Source organism: Heteronotia binoei, chromosome 5, assembly GCF_032191835.1.
Source record: "Heteronotia binoei isolate CCM8104 ecotype False Entrance Well chromosome 5, APGP_CSIRO_Hbin_v1, whole genome shotgun sequence".
In the NCBI taxonomy this organism is placed as follows: Eukaryota; Metazoa; Chordata; class Lepidosauria; order Squamata; family Gekkonidae; genus Heteronotia; species Heteronotia binoei.
Window position 1 is genome coordinate 19901303 of NC_083227.1, and position 15469 is coordinate 19916771.

The 15469-nt window shown below is 47.9% G+C and overlaps 1 protein-coding gene across 1 annotated transcript in view; it reads left to right on the forward strand.

Moving 5' to 3' along the window:
- Nucleotides 1–4428: 4428 nt before the first annotated feature.
- The window catches only part of LOC132571813 (uncharacterized), a 76540-nt gene continuing 65499 nt past the window's right edge, over nt 4429–15469 (forward strand). Inside the window, exons 1-7 of the mRNA XM_060238605.1 lie at nt 4429–4696; nt 5729–5893; nt 7217–7312; nt 10596–10826; nt 12003–12025; nt 13622–13740; nt 14648–14680. Of these exons, the coding sequence (XP_060094588.1) occupies nt 4433–4696; nt 5729–5893; nt 7217–7312; nt 10596–10826; nt 12003–12025; nt 13622–13740; nt 14648–14680 (931 nt within the window). The 5' untranslated portion in view covers nt 4429–4432. The remainder of the gene's footprint in view (nt 4697–5728; nt 5894–7216; nt 7313–10595; nt 10827–12002; nt 12026–13621; nt 13741–14647; nt 14681–15469) is intronic.

Sequence of the window (15469 nt, forward strand, 5' to 3'; positions counted from 1 at the left end):
TGGAGTGACCTCTGGCCAGTCACACAATCTCAGCCAGATCTAATTCACAGGATTATGACTGAGGATAAAATGGAGGACTGGAGAATGACTTTGCTGATCCAAAAAAAGTGGTCTTGCATGAGCAGGTAAATAAATTCCACTAGGAGCCAGTTACTAAAACTGGTCTGTCTGAAATGACAGGAACAAAATCTTATTAGCAACCAGTTACTAAAATGGAATGCAAAGACAGATTGAAAAGGATCTCTATCTAATCCCCTTTCAAAGTTGTGTCTTCCTTTGGCCATCTCTTCATCCTCTGGCAGCAAAGTCCACATTTGAATCATTCTTGGTGTAAAGAGCTGCTGTTCGCCGAGGGAGTGGTGGCAGTGCTGGCGGAGAATAGTGTGGAGATTTGGTACCTGTGTGTGTCCCCGCTTGCACACCATAGCTGTGTGGTTGCAGGTCAGATTGGAAGAACAGCACTGGGGGGTGGGAGACCTACACATGAAACTGCCTTATTCTGAGTCAGACTCTCGGTCTGCCCAGGTCCACTCTGACTGGCAGCGGCTCTCCAGGGAGTCAGGTGGAGTTATTTCGCATCAGCTGCTACCTCTTCATTTCAACCAGAAATGCCAGGGAGTCAGTCCGGGATCTTCTGCTTGCTAAGTAGATGCTCTGCCATTAAGCCGTGGCCCCTTGGCTGCACCATGGCACTACAAGAAATCCTTTACTGTCCCACTTCCCATAGCTGTGGCTGCTTTCATGCAGAATTATTTCTGCTTTGGTGTTCTCTTTCTTGGGAGATCATAACCAAAATGTTAGGGAATTTTTGAAGTATAGAGACTTTTCTAGCACTCCCCTTCCCACCAGGTTCAGAAAGAGTGTGGGGAATGACTGGCAAGAATCCCATGAACTGAGAGAGAGAGAAACCTGTTCCAAAATTAAAACCATTTATTAAAATTAAAACCATGTTGCAATTATTGTTAATCATGTAACAGAATATGCAGCATACAGAATTTATTACATTAAACAAATACCCAATTAAAGTGCACTACTATTTCTTAAAGAATGTATGCAGATTGCTCTGCCCAAAGACTATCAGGTGTTTGTCCAGAACAACAAAAGTGGCAAGAATAAAATCACCCATTAAATACCTTTTTTCCATCCACAGGAGCTAATGTCATTATCAGTCTGTGGTGAGCATCTGACATATCTGATAAAACCCAACCCCTACCATAATGTAAGGCATGAACTTTATATTGTCTCACTAAAATTCCACCACACCAAGAGCATGGGAAATGTGGAGTGGAAGGTATGCCTTTTCTCCACCCCCCAATCTAGTGCCATTTAGGCAATCACCTAGGCTCGACAACAGGGCATAGATGCCTTTGTTCGATGGTGCTAGGATTCAGAGATTGACGACCCCTGAAAGTGGAGGTTCCCTCAGTCACCATGGCTAGTAGCCACCTATAGCCCTATTGCCATGAATCTTTCTAATCCCCTTTAAAAGCTGTCCATTCCTGTGGCCATCACTGCATCCTCTGTCAGCAAATTCCACATTTTAACCACCCTCTGTGGAAAGAAGTATTTCCTTTGGTCCATCCTGAACCTACTGCCCAACAGTTTCATTGGATGTCCCCATGTTCTAATATTTTTGGAGGAGGAGAAAAATTCTCTTTGTCAGCTCTCTTCGCTCCATTGCCTCCTGGCTCTGGGATTCAGAGGATTAGCGCCTTTGAATGTGGAGGTCCCCCTCAGCCACCATGGCTAGTAGCCACTGATAGACTCATCCTCCATGAATCTGTCTAATCCCCTTTGAAAGCTGTTGATTCCTGTGGCCATCACTGCATCCTCTGGCAGTGGATTCTACATTTTAATCACTCTCTGTGTAAAACAGTATTTCCTTTTATCTGTCCTGAACCTACTTCCTGTCAGCTTCATTGAATGCCCTGGAGTTCTACTATTCTGGGGAGGGGGGGAAATCAACAGCAGGCAGCTGACTTGCCTAACTCAAACTTAGGCCAAGGATCTTTTGATCTCCTTCAACCAATCAGGACTCCCCCCCACTCCCAAGAGACGAGAGAAACTCCCCCACAAAAACAACGTTGACTGTTCTTAGAATTCCACAATTGAGAAGGATACTTTAACACAACCAATCTCCTATTTTGACATGTTTACTTGCTTTACTTAACTTGGTATTCCTGTTTAGTTTTTGCATCTATTAAAACACTGTCATTACACTGTATGCTAATTTCCACTGTCTGCATATCCGTGAACTGTCACATTCCATTTCAGTGTATCGGAGGAAGTGTGCTTGCACACAAAAGCTGATCCCTTGAATAAAACTTTGTTGGTCTCAAAGGCTCCCCTGGACTCAGACTTTGTGCTGCTGCTTCAGACCAAAACAGGTGCCCACCTGGATCTACCCCCCCCCTTCCAACTGTTCCAGCTGAAACCAGTAAAATGAATTGGCAGGGCTGCTGGATGCCTGCACAGGGGCCTTGGGCGGTCAGTGCTGAGGTGGGCTGCTCTCCCTAGTAGCTAACACCTGGCATGTACTGAGCTGAGAAGGGGGTGGGAATCTTGCAGCTGGGATTTTACTCAGACAGCTCATTCCCTGAACACTCCTTCCCCAAAACTTGCTAGAAGCACTGATAGCTACCCCACTGAGACTGAATTTAGCCTTGTGGGATTCAGACGGTGCTGATTCTAAGGGGGGGGGAGTACTTGGGATGCTTGCAGGACTTTTTTTGTAGCAGGAACTCCTTTGCATATTAGGCCACACACCCCTGATGTAGCCAGTCATCCAAGAGCTTACAGGGGTTTCCTTACAGCACCTACAGTAAGCTCTTGGAGGATTGGCTACATCAGGGGTGTGTGGTCTAATATGCAAAGGAGTTCCTGCTACGAAAAAAGCCCTGGCCGCATGTAGATTTCTCTCCCCCCGGAGTTTTATTTCTGTGCCCAAAGTGTAGTTAGGGAAGCTGCAGCTTAAATAGGGAAACCAAGTGAGGGGAAGGGGCTTCTGCGCTTTTGTCCCCAGTGGCATTTCTGCTCAAACACTGTATCTTTTCATTGTTGCTTTGCGAGTCAGCATACGGATGGTGTTTTAGCAGGGAAACAAAAAGACTCAGGAAGTGGCATTTCTGCTCAAACACTGTATCTTTTCATTGTTGCTTTGCGACAAGAGTCAGCATACGGATGGTGTTTTAGCAGGGAAACAAAAAGACTCAGGAAGCTTACTGCTAGGTTCTCTCTCTGGCTGGTATTTTTGTGATTTTGTGTGTGTGTGTGTTTGTGCACACACCTGGAAGTCATGGTGTCCTCTGGTGACTGACCCCTACTGGGGGCCAGGAGGATATTCAGAGAGGTGTCTGAATAAAGCCTGCCCTTGTCTTCCTCACTTGGTATTCCAGAGAGGTCTCCCATCCAAACGCTTACCAGGTCGACCCTGCTTAGTTTCTGAGATCTGAGAAGATTGGGTTTGCCTGGGCTAGCCAGGTCCAGGCACTCTTGGTTTTCTGCTGATTTAATCTCGTCTTTGGGGGAACTTTTCCAGGATTTTTTTTTTTTTTTTGTGGGAGGGGAGTTGCTGGAAACCTCTGACCTTCCCCCCACTCCCGTCAAGCCCTACAGGGAAACTTCTCAGCCCCTGGGACACTGCATGGGCTAGTCCCCTAAAGACCAAAGGGAAGCCTCTTCCCTCCGGGGCGCCTGCAAATAGCAGCCGAAGGAGGGTAAAGGGAACCTCTCTCCGTATACTTTGAATATAACATTTTGGTCTTAAAGGTGCCGCTGAACCAGGGGTCATTTCATAGAAAAAGAGATGCCAGGGCTCATTAGCACAACTCATTTCCATAACTCATTTGCATATGCCACACACCCCTGACATCACTGAAGGTGTCCTAAATTATATCAGCTCAGCATCTACCTTAAACTGCTTCTTGAATTATAACTGTCCAAATAAAATCTTACTCCCATCGTACTTTTTAAAGTACTTTCTCCTATGTGGCCACAGTGGCATGATGAAGATTTCTACCTCTCTGCGTCATGTTTGGGTTATTTCCCCATTATTTGTGTGTGTGTGTGTGGGGGGGGGGATATTAGAAAGTTTGTCAAAGCTTAGAGTTCAGCAAAATTCTGACAGGCCATGGAGCCCAGAAGCAAGAAAGAAAGAGCACCATACAATTCAGAGGTTCCGGAGCGGGGCTCCTGTGAGCTCCTGCCCCAAATGAAGTCTGAGCTGAACTCAGACTTTGTTCCCCATCAGGATCGAATTCCCTGCCAAGGGCCGTCTTCCCGCCACTCTCTTTCTTGGCGCCGGTTCGCTCTTCGGCCGCTGATTGGGCGCCGGCAGGGAGCTGATTTCCAGGAAGGGAAACCCTCCGTCCTTCTTTGGGAAAGCGAAAGTAGCTCTCTTCGTCTCTCTCCTCGCTTGGCGGAGGCGGCTGCCATGGCGGCCGGGGATCCCCTGCACGACCTCTGCGAGGAAGCCTCTTGCTCCATCTGCCTGGACTTCTTCAGGGACCCGGTGACCATCGCCGAGTGCGGCCACAACTTCTGCCGAGCCTGCCTGACCCGCAGCTGGGGGGAGTCGTCGGGGGCCGCCGAGCCTGCCTGCCCCCAGTGCAGAGGAAGGGCTCAGCCCAGCAGCCTCCGCCCCAACCAGCAGCTGGCCAGCTTTGTGGAAATAGCCAAGAGAGTTGCTCTGCAAGAGGTCGGTGCGAAGGAAGAAGCCCCCCTCTGCGTGGTCAGTGGTCCTGCCCCTGATCTAATAATCATGCCCCATTAATTGTGGTTTGTTATTTGTAAGCACCTGCGTAATGACTTGTTAATTTCTTAGGCCCCTTTCCCCTGAGAAGCAACTTCCAGAAACTTGAAAGAATGCACAAGTGTATTGTTCTTTGTTTGCCATTCTGCTATGAGGCTAACTTATTGTAGGGACTACACTCGCAGGGAGGGGTTGCCAGTCTGCAGACAGGAGATTCTCAGGTCTTAATGCAATTTTTGTCCTTCAGATGTGTGGCCACAGTCCCAGCAAGCTCTCACCTTCCCCTTCCCAGGTTCCTTGTGCAAATGAGGGGGTTGGATGGCCAAATTCCCTGTGAGTTTCAGATCCAAGAGTCGAGTATTCTGACCACAACACCCAACCTAGTCAAAAGGATGACCAGACTGCTCTCAGCTGGCCTGATCCCGTTTGGCCAATCTTGGGCATTGCTTAGACATGCAACACGTTCTTCAGGTTGCATGTGCCCACAGTCCAAGCAAGCTTTTACACACACACACACACACACACACACACACACACACACACACAGAGGTTCCTTGTTTGAATGAGGGGGTGGGATTACCAATCTCCCATTGGGTTGAAGGTTCTATGATCTGTGGCCTTCTCATCCCTGATCTCTCTCTGAACTGCAAGCCATCGGGACACTTGTTTCCCTGATAGGGGCCTTCTGTCACTTACTAGGCCTCAACCCTGAGCCAAAATTTGAAAGGCCAAGAAATGGCTTGGAGAAAGGCCACTTTCTTGACAGCGGCACCTCTAGATCCCTCACATCGAGAAAATGCCTCTCCCCTCCCCAAACTCCAACTGAGAACCACAATCCAGAGGGTTCAGATGGGTGGACGTGGGTGTTATTTTTTAACTGAACAAGGCACTAACTATATTCAGTCATTACAAGAGAGAAACTGTCCTGGGGGAAAGGAAAAAATGAAACAAATCCTGTGTCTTGGTTTTGGGCAGCAGGCAGCAGTGGCAGCTGGAAAAGGGAGAGTTTGCCAGAAGCACCAGGAGCCCCTGAAGCTCTTCTGCAAGGACGATGAAGCCCTCATCTGTTGGGTCTGTGACCGATCCAAGGAGCACAGAGATCACGAAACCCTTCCTCTTGAGGAGGCCTCCCAAGAGTACAAGGTAGGACACCCAAAAGGTGGAGGTTGGTGGGATCTCTTTGCGGGGAAACTCCCTCCAATTTGTGCCCTGGCCTCTGGGCCTAAATTGGGGAGTCACAACACCTCTTTGCTGCCTCCTTCCTGGCCTTGTGTTTCCTCAGTGCATTGCTTCCTGCCCCACTGCTGAGGCCAACATGGAATGATATCGTCAGATGAGTTCATTTCCCGTCAGGCTGTGTTGCCCTCTAGTCAGATGACTGTGTGACAGAGCAAGGAGGGGGCAGCTGCCTGACTCCCAGTTTAAATCCCCCCCCCCCACATACACACACTGCTTTCCTGATGTCATCTGCTGTCCTGGAGTTGCTCTTTGCCTGGGGGCTGGGGGAGAATGTGTGCAGGTTTGGAACCTTTCTGTGTGTGTCTCTCATTTGCACATCCTAGCTGTGAAGAAGCAGTTCAAATCAGAAGGACAGCATTGCGGGTGGAGTAGGAAAGCTACACATGTCCAGGCCCACTCTGACTAGTTGTGCTTCTCCAAGGACTCAGCTGGAGGTCTTTCATATCAATGGCTACCATTTCAAGTGGAGATGCAAAGAGAATGAACCCAGGGTGTTCTGCTAGCCAAGCAGATACTCTGCCACTGAGCCCCGGCTCTCCCGCTGCATTGTGCACTGCAAGGAATCCCACCCCCCACCCCCCGCTTCCTGCAACTGTGGTTGTTTCTATCCAGAATTCTTGCTGCATTCAGCCCCCTCTGAAATTGCAGGGGGTTTTAGTTTGGTTCAGCATTGTGGTGTTTCCACTCATCTTCTCAGTTTTCTGCAGATCTGCTACAGTTTTTTCTCAAACCTGATTTGGATCATTCTTTAAAGATCGTATCAAAAGAGGTTTTTGAGGAAGTGTGGGAAGTATCAGCGCCAACTCGACGGCCCATGGCACCCTAGACAGACTGGTGATCTGCTGTCCCCCCTCCACAGCAAAGGGAGGGGGCAAACTAGGCGTTTGTCTGGGGGGAGGGGGGAAGGCTGAATTCGGCACCCCCATCCTGCTGGCACCCTAGGTGACCATTTAGTTTGCCTAGTGGGTGAGCCAGCCCTGGAAGGTATTGATTTTCACTACCATCCCCCACCACTGAGGTTTTTGCCTTTTCTCTTTACAGTAAGCAATACTTGACAGATTTAGCGATATATTGACTACAAATAATTGTTTTTAATGTAAAAAATATCCAACTCGTAGCTGGGGCACGTGTGTGTAAATGTGTGTGTAGTAGTGGGCAGGAGGGAAGAGAATGGAGTAAACCTTTAAAAAAGAATGCATTTCAATTTTGCCCCCCCCCCCCCCGCAGGATCAGTTCTGCAACTGTCTGGAGATTCTGAAGAAGGAGAGAGAGAGAATTGTGGCGTATAAAGGAGATATTGAGAGGGAAAGCCAAGACTTGCTTGTAAGTGTCACTGTGGCTGGGGAATGAACAGAGTCCAAAGAGCAGGAATGTCAGCTCACGAGGCCGCCCCCTCCCCTTCAGTTGGGAAGTGGAGTTGCCCTAATCACAGCCCAACAACGTGGCCCCGCTGCCTTTCCATTACCTAAATGACAAAACATTGAGACTCAGTGCTGAAGGTGAAATAAGAGATTAAAAATTCAGATTTTTACTCCATCCCCAGGCCAGACCTCACAACTATATTAAGTATAATTTATATTTGCTATATTATTTGTATTTGTTTAGCACTAACTAGCAGTTGAGTGCACCCAGGGCCGGCCTGCCCACTAGGCAAACTAAGCATTTGCCTAGGGTGCTGGTAGGGTGGGGGCCCCAAAATCGGCCCTCGCTCCTGCCCCCTAGAAAAATTCCTATTTGCCTCCCCTTCCTCCCTCCCAGTTTTAATGCCCCGGTGAAGCGCCGCTCTCCAGGGGTTCTTTCAAGGTTGCTGCCCCCGCCAATTAGCTGATTGGCAGGTAAAGCAGCGCAGAGGCTGGCTGCTCACCAGGATCAGCGTTGGGCAGTGGCGGCAGGAAGGATGAGGAGCCGCTGAAAAGGCGGCTGCTGCTGGCTACTGCCTACTCATTTCCTCCCTGGATAGTGTGGGGAGAAAGTGGGGAGGAGCAGCGGCGGCGGCTGCTTTTTCAGTGGCTCCTCGTCCTTTCTGCCTCAGCGTTGTTTTACCCGCCAATCAGCTGAATGGCGGGGTGCGGCCTTGAAAGAGACCCAAAAGCGCGGTGCTTCATGCTTCACCCAGGTGTTAAAATTGGGGGCATAGCGCGGGAGGGCGGCAGGCAGTGAGGCTGCCTGGGGCACTCATGCGCCCTATGGCCGGCTCTGAGTGCACCAGTGAAAAAGTTAAGGGCATGAGAGTTATGAGAAAAATCTGTGGGGTGTCCCCTTTTCTTGGTACTCTAGGCGTGTATTTCTTTTGCTTAATGGTTAATCCAGAACTGACACAGGGCCATAGAATTCACCCTCCAGCTCATTGCTAGAAGCTCATGGAAACATATTTGGCTGGCATGCTTATATGTACTATGGGGAAAAAAAGATGGATGGTTTTTTTCTCACCATTATATCAGAAATAATTTGTTAAATACATGGATAAAGTACAAGAAATATGTGATGAAAGAAAGCCATTATGGATAGTACCAGCAGAAGTAATAAAAATAACGGTTGAATCTGATGAAGAGAGAGGATTGTCATATAATCAATTACTAAAGATCCAAGGTGATAAAGTTGAATTAAAATCTGCTGAAGAGCTGAACAACAAGTATGACTGGTTTCAAATGCAACAAATAAAAAGTTTGATGGAAAATGATATTAAAAGTGAAGGAATTAGACACAAACCAACAGAAATGGAAAAGGTTCTGCTTGGAGATAATGAAAAATTAATATCAAAAATATATAAGTTATTGTTGAAATGGTCTACAGAAGAAGAAGTAGTAAAATCTCAAATGATTAAATGGGCAATTAATGCAAACAAGGAAATACAGATGGATACATGGGAATATCTTTGGAAGAACTCTATGAGAATATCAACATGTCAGAGTATTAAAGAGAATTGTTTTAAGATGATGTATAGGTGGTATATGACTCCTAAAAAATTGGCAAAGATGAGTAAAAAGATGTCAGATAGATGTTGGAAATGTAAGAAACATGAAGGTTCTTTTTATCATATGTGGTGGACATGTGAAAGAGCGAAAAAGTTCTGGCAGATGATAGAACAAGAAATATCTAAGATTCTGAGATATGACTTCAAGAAAGTAGCAGAGACTTTTCTGTTGGGATTACAAATGGAAAAATTTCCAAAAGAAGATAGAACTTTAATTTGGTACTTGCTCTCAGCTGCTAGGACATTGTATGCGCAGTTGTGGAAGCAAGAAAAAATGCAAGAGAAACGGGATTGGATTTTGAAAGGTTTATTGTGGAGTGAGATGGATAAACTAACAAGAATTCTAAGAGACTATGATTTGGAAGTGTATAAAAGGGAGTGGAAGAAATTTAGAGGTTATGTAGAGAAAGAATGGAACATAAAAAGACATTGGACAATTTTTTAATAATGAGTATTAGAAAAGGTAGAATATCAATTTAGATTGTTATAGTTAAAGGTACCTTTATAAGTGAACTTTAAGTATATAACATCGGTGGGAGTCTAGTAACGGAGGGAGGGGGGATTAGAAAATATCATATGGGTTAGGGATAGAGATGATATAAATGGATATTGTTACCATATGCTATCAATAAAATTGTTTAAAACCAGAATTCACCACCAAAGCATGTTTTCTCCAGGGGAACCAATCTCTGTAGTCTGGAAATGAGCAATTCCAGGGGATCCCCAGGCCCCACCTGGAGGCTGGCATCCCTAGATGCACAGCCTGGTCCGTATTCAGCAGAACAGGCCCCAAAGGCAGCTCTTAGGTAGGGGTAACATTGCAATTCTAAGCAGAGGTATTACCTGGGTGGTGAGTCTGGGGATGCTGTGGAACTGCACGCTCTTGTGCCTCGGGAGCTCCCTGCCCTCCAGTGCCCTAGATGTTTTGTTTCGAGCAGCATCAGTTGACTTTCCAAGGCACTCTTTGCTGTAGAGAGAATCATAGGCAGAAGAACATACGTGTTCAGGCCCCATATGTGTAAATGCACCAGCAAGCAACCTGAGAGGAGTCTCTGCCTCCTCCTCATGCTTGCTGCAAATGTTGATAGGTAGCCCAGCGATGCTGAATTGGGCCAAGTGGGGTTAAGCCATCACAGATTCTAAGGCAGAGAAAGTACCTGGGATACTGAGTAGTGTGTAGTTCCCCCCTCTCCTGCAATTTTTCCTTGCCCATAGTGCAGCCAGGGAAGCTGCAGTTTACATTGGAAGACGAAGCAAGGTGAAGGGGCTTCTGTGCTCTTTTGCCCCCAGTGGGGTTTCTACTCAAATAGTATATCATCCCCTAATATGGATTGGGGGGGTCAGCCTATGAGAAGGGTGTTCTAGTGGGGGAACAAATGGACTGAAGCCCCCCCCCCTCTTTTCTCTGGGTCTTGTGCTGCAGGCTGAATCCTCTGTGGCTGAAAGAACCCCTCCGGGAGTTGGAGGGAGATCCTTGTGTTCTTTGGGCCTGGTGGATTTTCCGCTGTCCCTGCTGAGTGTTAATTGTGATCTCTGAAAGGCCCAAGTGCTCTTCTCATAGGAGGCTCTTCCCAGTGCAGAGACCAGCTGTGTTCCTGACACTGGACCGATTTTCTTCTCTTTCCATTTCAGAAACAAACCCAAGGAGAGAAGCAAGAGGCAGTAGCAAAGTTCAGGCAACTGCACATGTTTCTGGAGGAACAAGAGAAGCTTTTGCTGGCCCAGATGGAAGAGGTGGAGATGGAGGTGGCAAAGAAAAGGGACCAGCACCTGGCCGCACTCTCTGAGGCCCTCTCCTCTCTCGAAAGCCTCATCTGGGAGATGGAAGAGAAGTGTCAGCATCCAGCCAGTGATCTCCTGCAGGTGAGGGGGTGGCAGGAACAGGCAGGGTCCCCTAGGGTAAAAGGCTGGCTCCAGATCTTCTCTGTGCCTCCTTTGCTCAGCAGAAAAGCAAACAAGGCCAGTTTATGCTGCTAGGAAGTTTTCATCTCTGCATGTGAGCTGTTTTCCTCTCTGTCCTTTTGCATCTCCAGCCAGGGGCAGACTGGACAAAAGCAGGGGCTCTGTGAAACCTCCCCACCCCTGGAGTGAGGATTCCATGCAAGGTTTTTCACAGTACATTTTAAAAGGAGGATGTCTGTGGGGCAGGGAACGTGGCTTATAGTGGCGGCTCACAGATGTGCGCTCCAAATGCACACAGGCACACAACAGCAACAACAGGTGGTTACAGGAATGGCATCCGCACACCTGTTCCTGCCACCGCTGAGCTTGCTTCTGCCTGCCCTTCACATCTGTGCAGATACGATGGCATTGATGGCTAGACCCTCCCTTCCCTTTTGTTGTTGAGCCATCTTGCAGGGAAACTCCTGCAAGCTGGCTCAGCAATGTAGCAGGGAAAAGGGAGGCAGTCTTGCAGTGATGCAAGGCTGATGGAAGAAACGTTGCTAGGAATGCCTTTGCATCTGCAGGTGGCCAGAAGCCTTCCATGTGAAGAAAAATCTCTGTGAACACTATCGTTGTTAAGTTGTCGGAGCAGATCACACCACTCCAAAATGGCTCCACTTTGTCTGCTGGTATTAACCTCACAGAGATTTTTCTTCCACTTTATGAAGATCTACCCCAGTCTTTGAGTGAAGTCTGCTAGCTGGACACAAGCAAAATGCCAGAGGGTAGAATCTTCCAGAGAGGTCTTCCTGGTATGATCTTTTAGCAAGCACTGAGGTCTCTTAGCAAGCACTGAGAGCCAGTTTGGTGTAGTGGTTTAGTGTGTGGACTCTTATCTGGGAAAACCGGGTTTGATTCCCCACTCCTCCACTTGCTGCAGCTGGAATGGCCTTGGGTTAGCCATAGCCCTGGCAGAGGTTGTCCTTGAAAGGGCAGCTGCTGTGGGAGCCATATCAGCTCCATCCACCTCACAGGGTGACTGTTGTGGGGGAGGAAGGTAAAGGAGATTGTGACTCCTCTGAGACTCTGAGTGGAGGGCGGGGTATAAATCCAATATCTTCTTCTTTTCTTTTTCTCTCTGCCATTTTTCCTCAGGATGCCAGAAGCACCTTGCAGAAGTAAGTAGGCCTTCAGCATTAACCTTCATAATGTTGGGATTGGACTGAGTAGCCTGTGAAGAACACAGTCCTTCAGCATCTTGACTCAGAGCCAAATCAGATCTCCATCCATCTTTCAGTGGCAAACAGCTTATACACAGAGCCTTGTCAACAGGAAATTGTGTAGTGAAATGGTGGGTGGTCTGGGTTGGCACCTAGATGTGCACCTCTAGAACAAGGGTCTCCAGCCTTTTTGAGGCTGCCGGCAGCTTTGGAATGCTGACATGGTGTGAAGGACGCTGCCACAGGAGATGATGTCAGCCACAAAACGGCTGCCGCAGCTTACCATCAGTCCCTTTATAAAGATCCTTCTGTAATGGTAGCAGCAGATTGGCCACGGCTGTTTCCGCATTGTGAATTTGTCCTTCATTCAGTACTGCATGGAGCAGCAACAGCAGTCATTCCCTCACCTATTTTTTGGCCTTTTTCATGTTCGGGGTAGGGGGGGGGGAGAGGGACAGACAGACAGACAGCCGGGATAGTCCTTGTCCAGAACCCTCGCTAGCTTTCTTGTTCTTTACCTGGACATTTGCGAGACAGAAAGGAGCAGGGGATTTGGGGTTGCAGTTCCTAGGGCCAAACCAGAAAAGATAGTTTGGCCTGGGCTCCACAGGGTCACATGCCACCTGCAGCAAATGGCTCTAAAAAAAGAAAGCAGACCCTGTTTAGGCCTCAAATGCCACTCTGGGAGAGGGAGGGCTCCTGCCTTCTCTTCCTCATGCCATTTGTGTCATGCCAAGACAGAGTTGGGAAGGGGACTTCCCTGTTTTTGTTGTTCCACCTGCACAAAACACAGCACAAGGAGCAGGAAAAATGAACAATTAATTTCTGCAGTGCTATTTAGTGCACAAAACCAGCTGTATTGTTTTGTGGTAGCCATTCTCTGCAGTTGCTGTGTGGAACCCAGGTCCAGTTCTTAACAAAGCAGGAGCTACACTGAGGTGAACATTTCTCTCCACAGGCGGGCCCATAGCCAGAAAATTTTAGGTGGGGGGTCCCACCGAATTAAATTTCAGATGGAGGGGCCCACCACTGTGGCGGCCCCACTCCCCTCCAGAGTGCCTCCCCCTTCCCTCCCACCCACCGACAGACCGAAGCGCTGGAAAAATGGGACTCTTTCAAAGCTGCAGCCTCCCCCATCAGCTGATCAGCGGGAAAAGCAGCAATCGCGAAGAAGTGGGGAGGAGGCAGCTGCTGGCCTCTGTGCTGCTTTTCCTGTGTGTCGGTGGGAGGGAGTGGGGAGGCACCAGAGTGGTGGGGAGATCAGCGGCTGCCAGAGCAGCAGCCACAGAGAGAGCGGGTGCCGCGAAAGCACCGGGGAGAGCCGGGTCACCAGGAGGGGCCATATAGGTGGAGGGTGGGGTTGGGTGGAGGGGCCAGGCCCCCCATGGCTACAGGCCTGTCCAAAGGCCCCCCCCACACACACATCCTTCAGTGTTTTCAGCATCAGCCTGGGTCTCTCTTGGCTTTCTGGCAGTTCCTTCCTCTACTTCTTTAATCCATTGGGATGGGAGATTCTGAATTGGTTGGATAGCATCTTAATGGGATTTTCTCCAGGTATGAAGAAAAGGAGTCATTTGAGAATCCAGTGGATTTCCCACTTGCCCTGAAGTGGCACATCTGGTACTTCTCATATTTCAATCCCCCTTTGGAGGTCATCAAGAGGCAATTCAAAGGTAATGAAGAAACACTGCAAGAGTTTCAAACTGGACATTAGAGTGGACCTGATGTTCCAGGATGGTTATATCGTTAACAGACCCAGGAACGTGGGGAAGTTTTGTATCAGTTCAGAAGGCCATTTTAGTTCACCGTGTAAAGTTTTTTGATAATTCTGCCATAACTTCAGAATTGCATTACATGGACTACTCGATGTTATTCTGTGTTGATCTCTATTCATTACTGTGACCATGCAAAGGCACATGGTGAGGTAGATGGTCAAGCAAGCACCTGAAATGATTGGAAGGGGAGGGAAACTGCCCTTCAGGGCATCTGCATTTAATGAAGACAGCCACTGGATCAATTTCAGGGCCCCCCCCTTCTCTTTGCAGTGCTGTCTTTAAAGTAAAGTCAAAAGCCCATTTAAATCAGTTTGAAGGGTGTAACTCTGCTCAGGATGGCACTGCAGAACCTGTGTCTAGAAAAATCCTAAATATAGCCAGATTGGACCCTTGGGCTGCAGTCCTTAGGATACTTTCTATGACATGAATCTCTAGTAACTCCAGTGACTTGTGAAAACAAATTTGAATATTTGTACACAGTCCCCTCCCCCCCCCAATAGCTTCTACTTGACCCTTTCGCTGTAACTCATAAGGAATATATACTTATGTGCCATCAAGTCGCAAAGGACTTCTGGCGACCCCACCAAGAGGTGTTCAAGGCAAGTGAGAAACAGAGGCAGTTTGCTATTTTCTTCCTCTGCAGAGTCTTCTTTAATTTCCTATCTAAGTATCAACCCAGCTTCCAAGATTTGATAATGTTGGGCTATATCATGCTGCCTTCCCTCCCCATGCTGATATTTTTGTCCCAGGATTTATGATAAGTGGAAAGGTCTGCCACTCACTTTCTGTTCCTTTGCTTTCTCAGACACTCTGGATTCTGGACTTCATCTGCAGAAAGGTACATTTTTCTTCATAAACGGATCAATTGTTTCTAAACGTAAAAGCTTCACCTAACAATTTGTGTTCTTCTGCTTGGTGTTCTCAGAGATAGCACTGCAGAAGAGGGTTACCAAGTCAGTCAGAAAATACCTGGGGACTTTGGGGGTGGGAGACTTTGAGGGTGGAGCCAAGAGACTTTCCTATTCCCTGAAATAAATAAATAAGAATACAGCAGTGCAGTTCCCCTGAATACAATCTTCATTTCCTCACCCCAAGCAGCTGCATGTTCCCTGTAAACATTCTCTCTCTCTCTCTCTCTCTCTCTCTCTCTCTCTCTCTCTCTCTTTCTCTCTCTTTCTCCAAAATAGTTTGCAATTTCACACTTGTGTGGTCTCACTGGGGCAATTTACTCATGAGTTGCTGAAGTTCCAAGTTCTTCAGACTAACACAGGGGAAACCAAGGTTCTAGTTTACCCCTAACTATGCAAACGACCTCTGAAAAGATTGTAAAACAATGGTTCTGGGCTCCTGTCACAGCTACTGGGAGCAACCATGTTATTCTGCCAGCTCACCCCACCCACATTCAGCCTGGCTTCTGGATTTAAAGGCACAGACACACCGTCTAAAATGTAAGTCTTTTCGAGCATCTTTCAAGTCTCCAGAAGTAAAAAGGCACATGGTGGCTGCAGGGGCGAGGCTTCCCTCGCTGGCCAGCTGACTGGGAGGAGGGGAAGGAGCCTGCAAAAGTGAGGGAAACCCCGCTGGGACCTGGGGATTGGCAAGCCTATTACAGAACACTCTTGTTTCT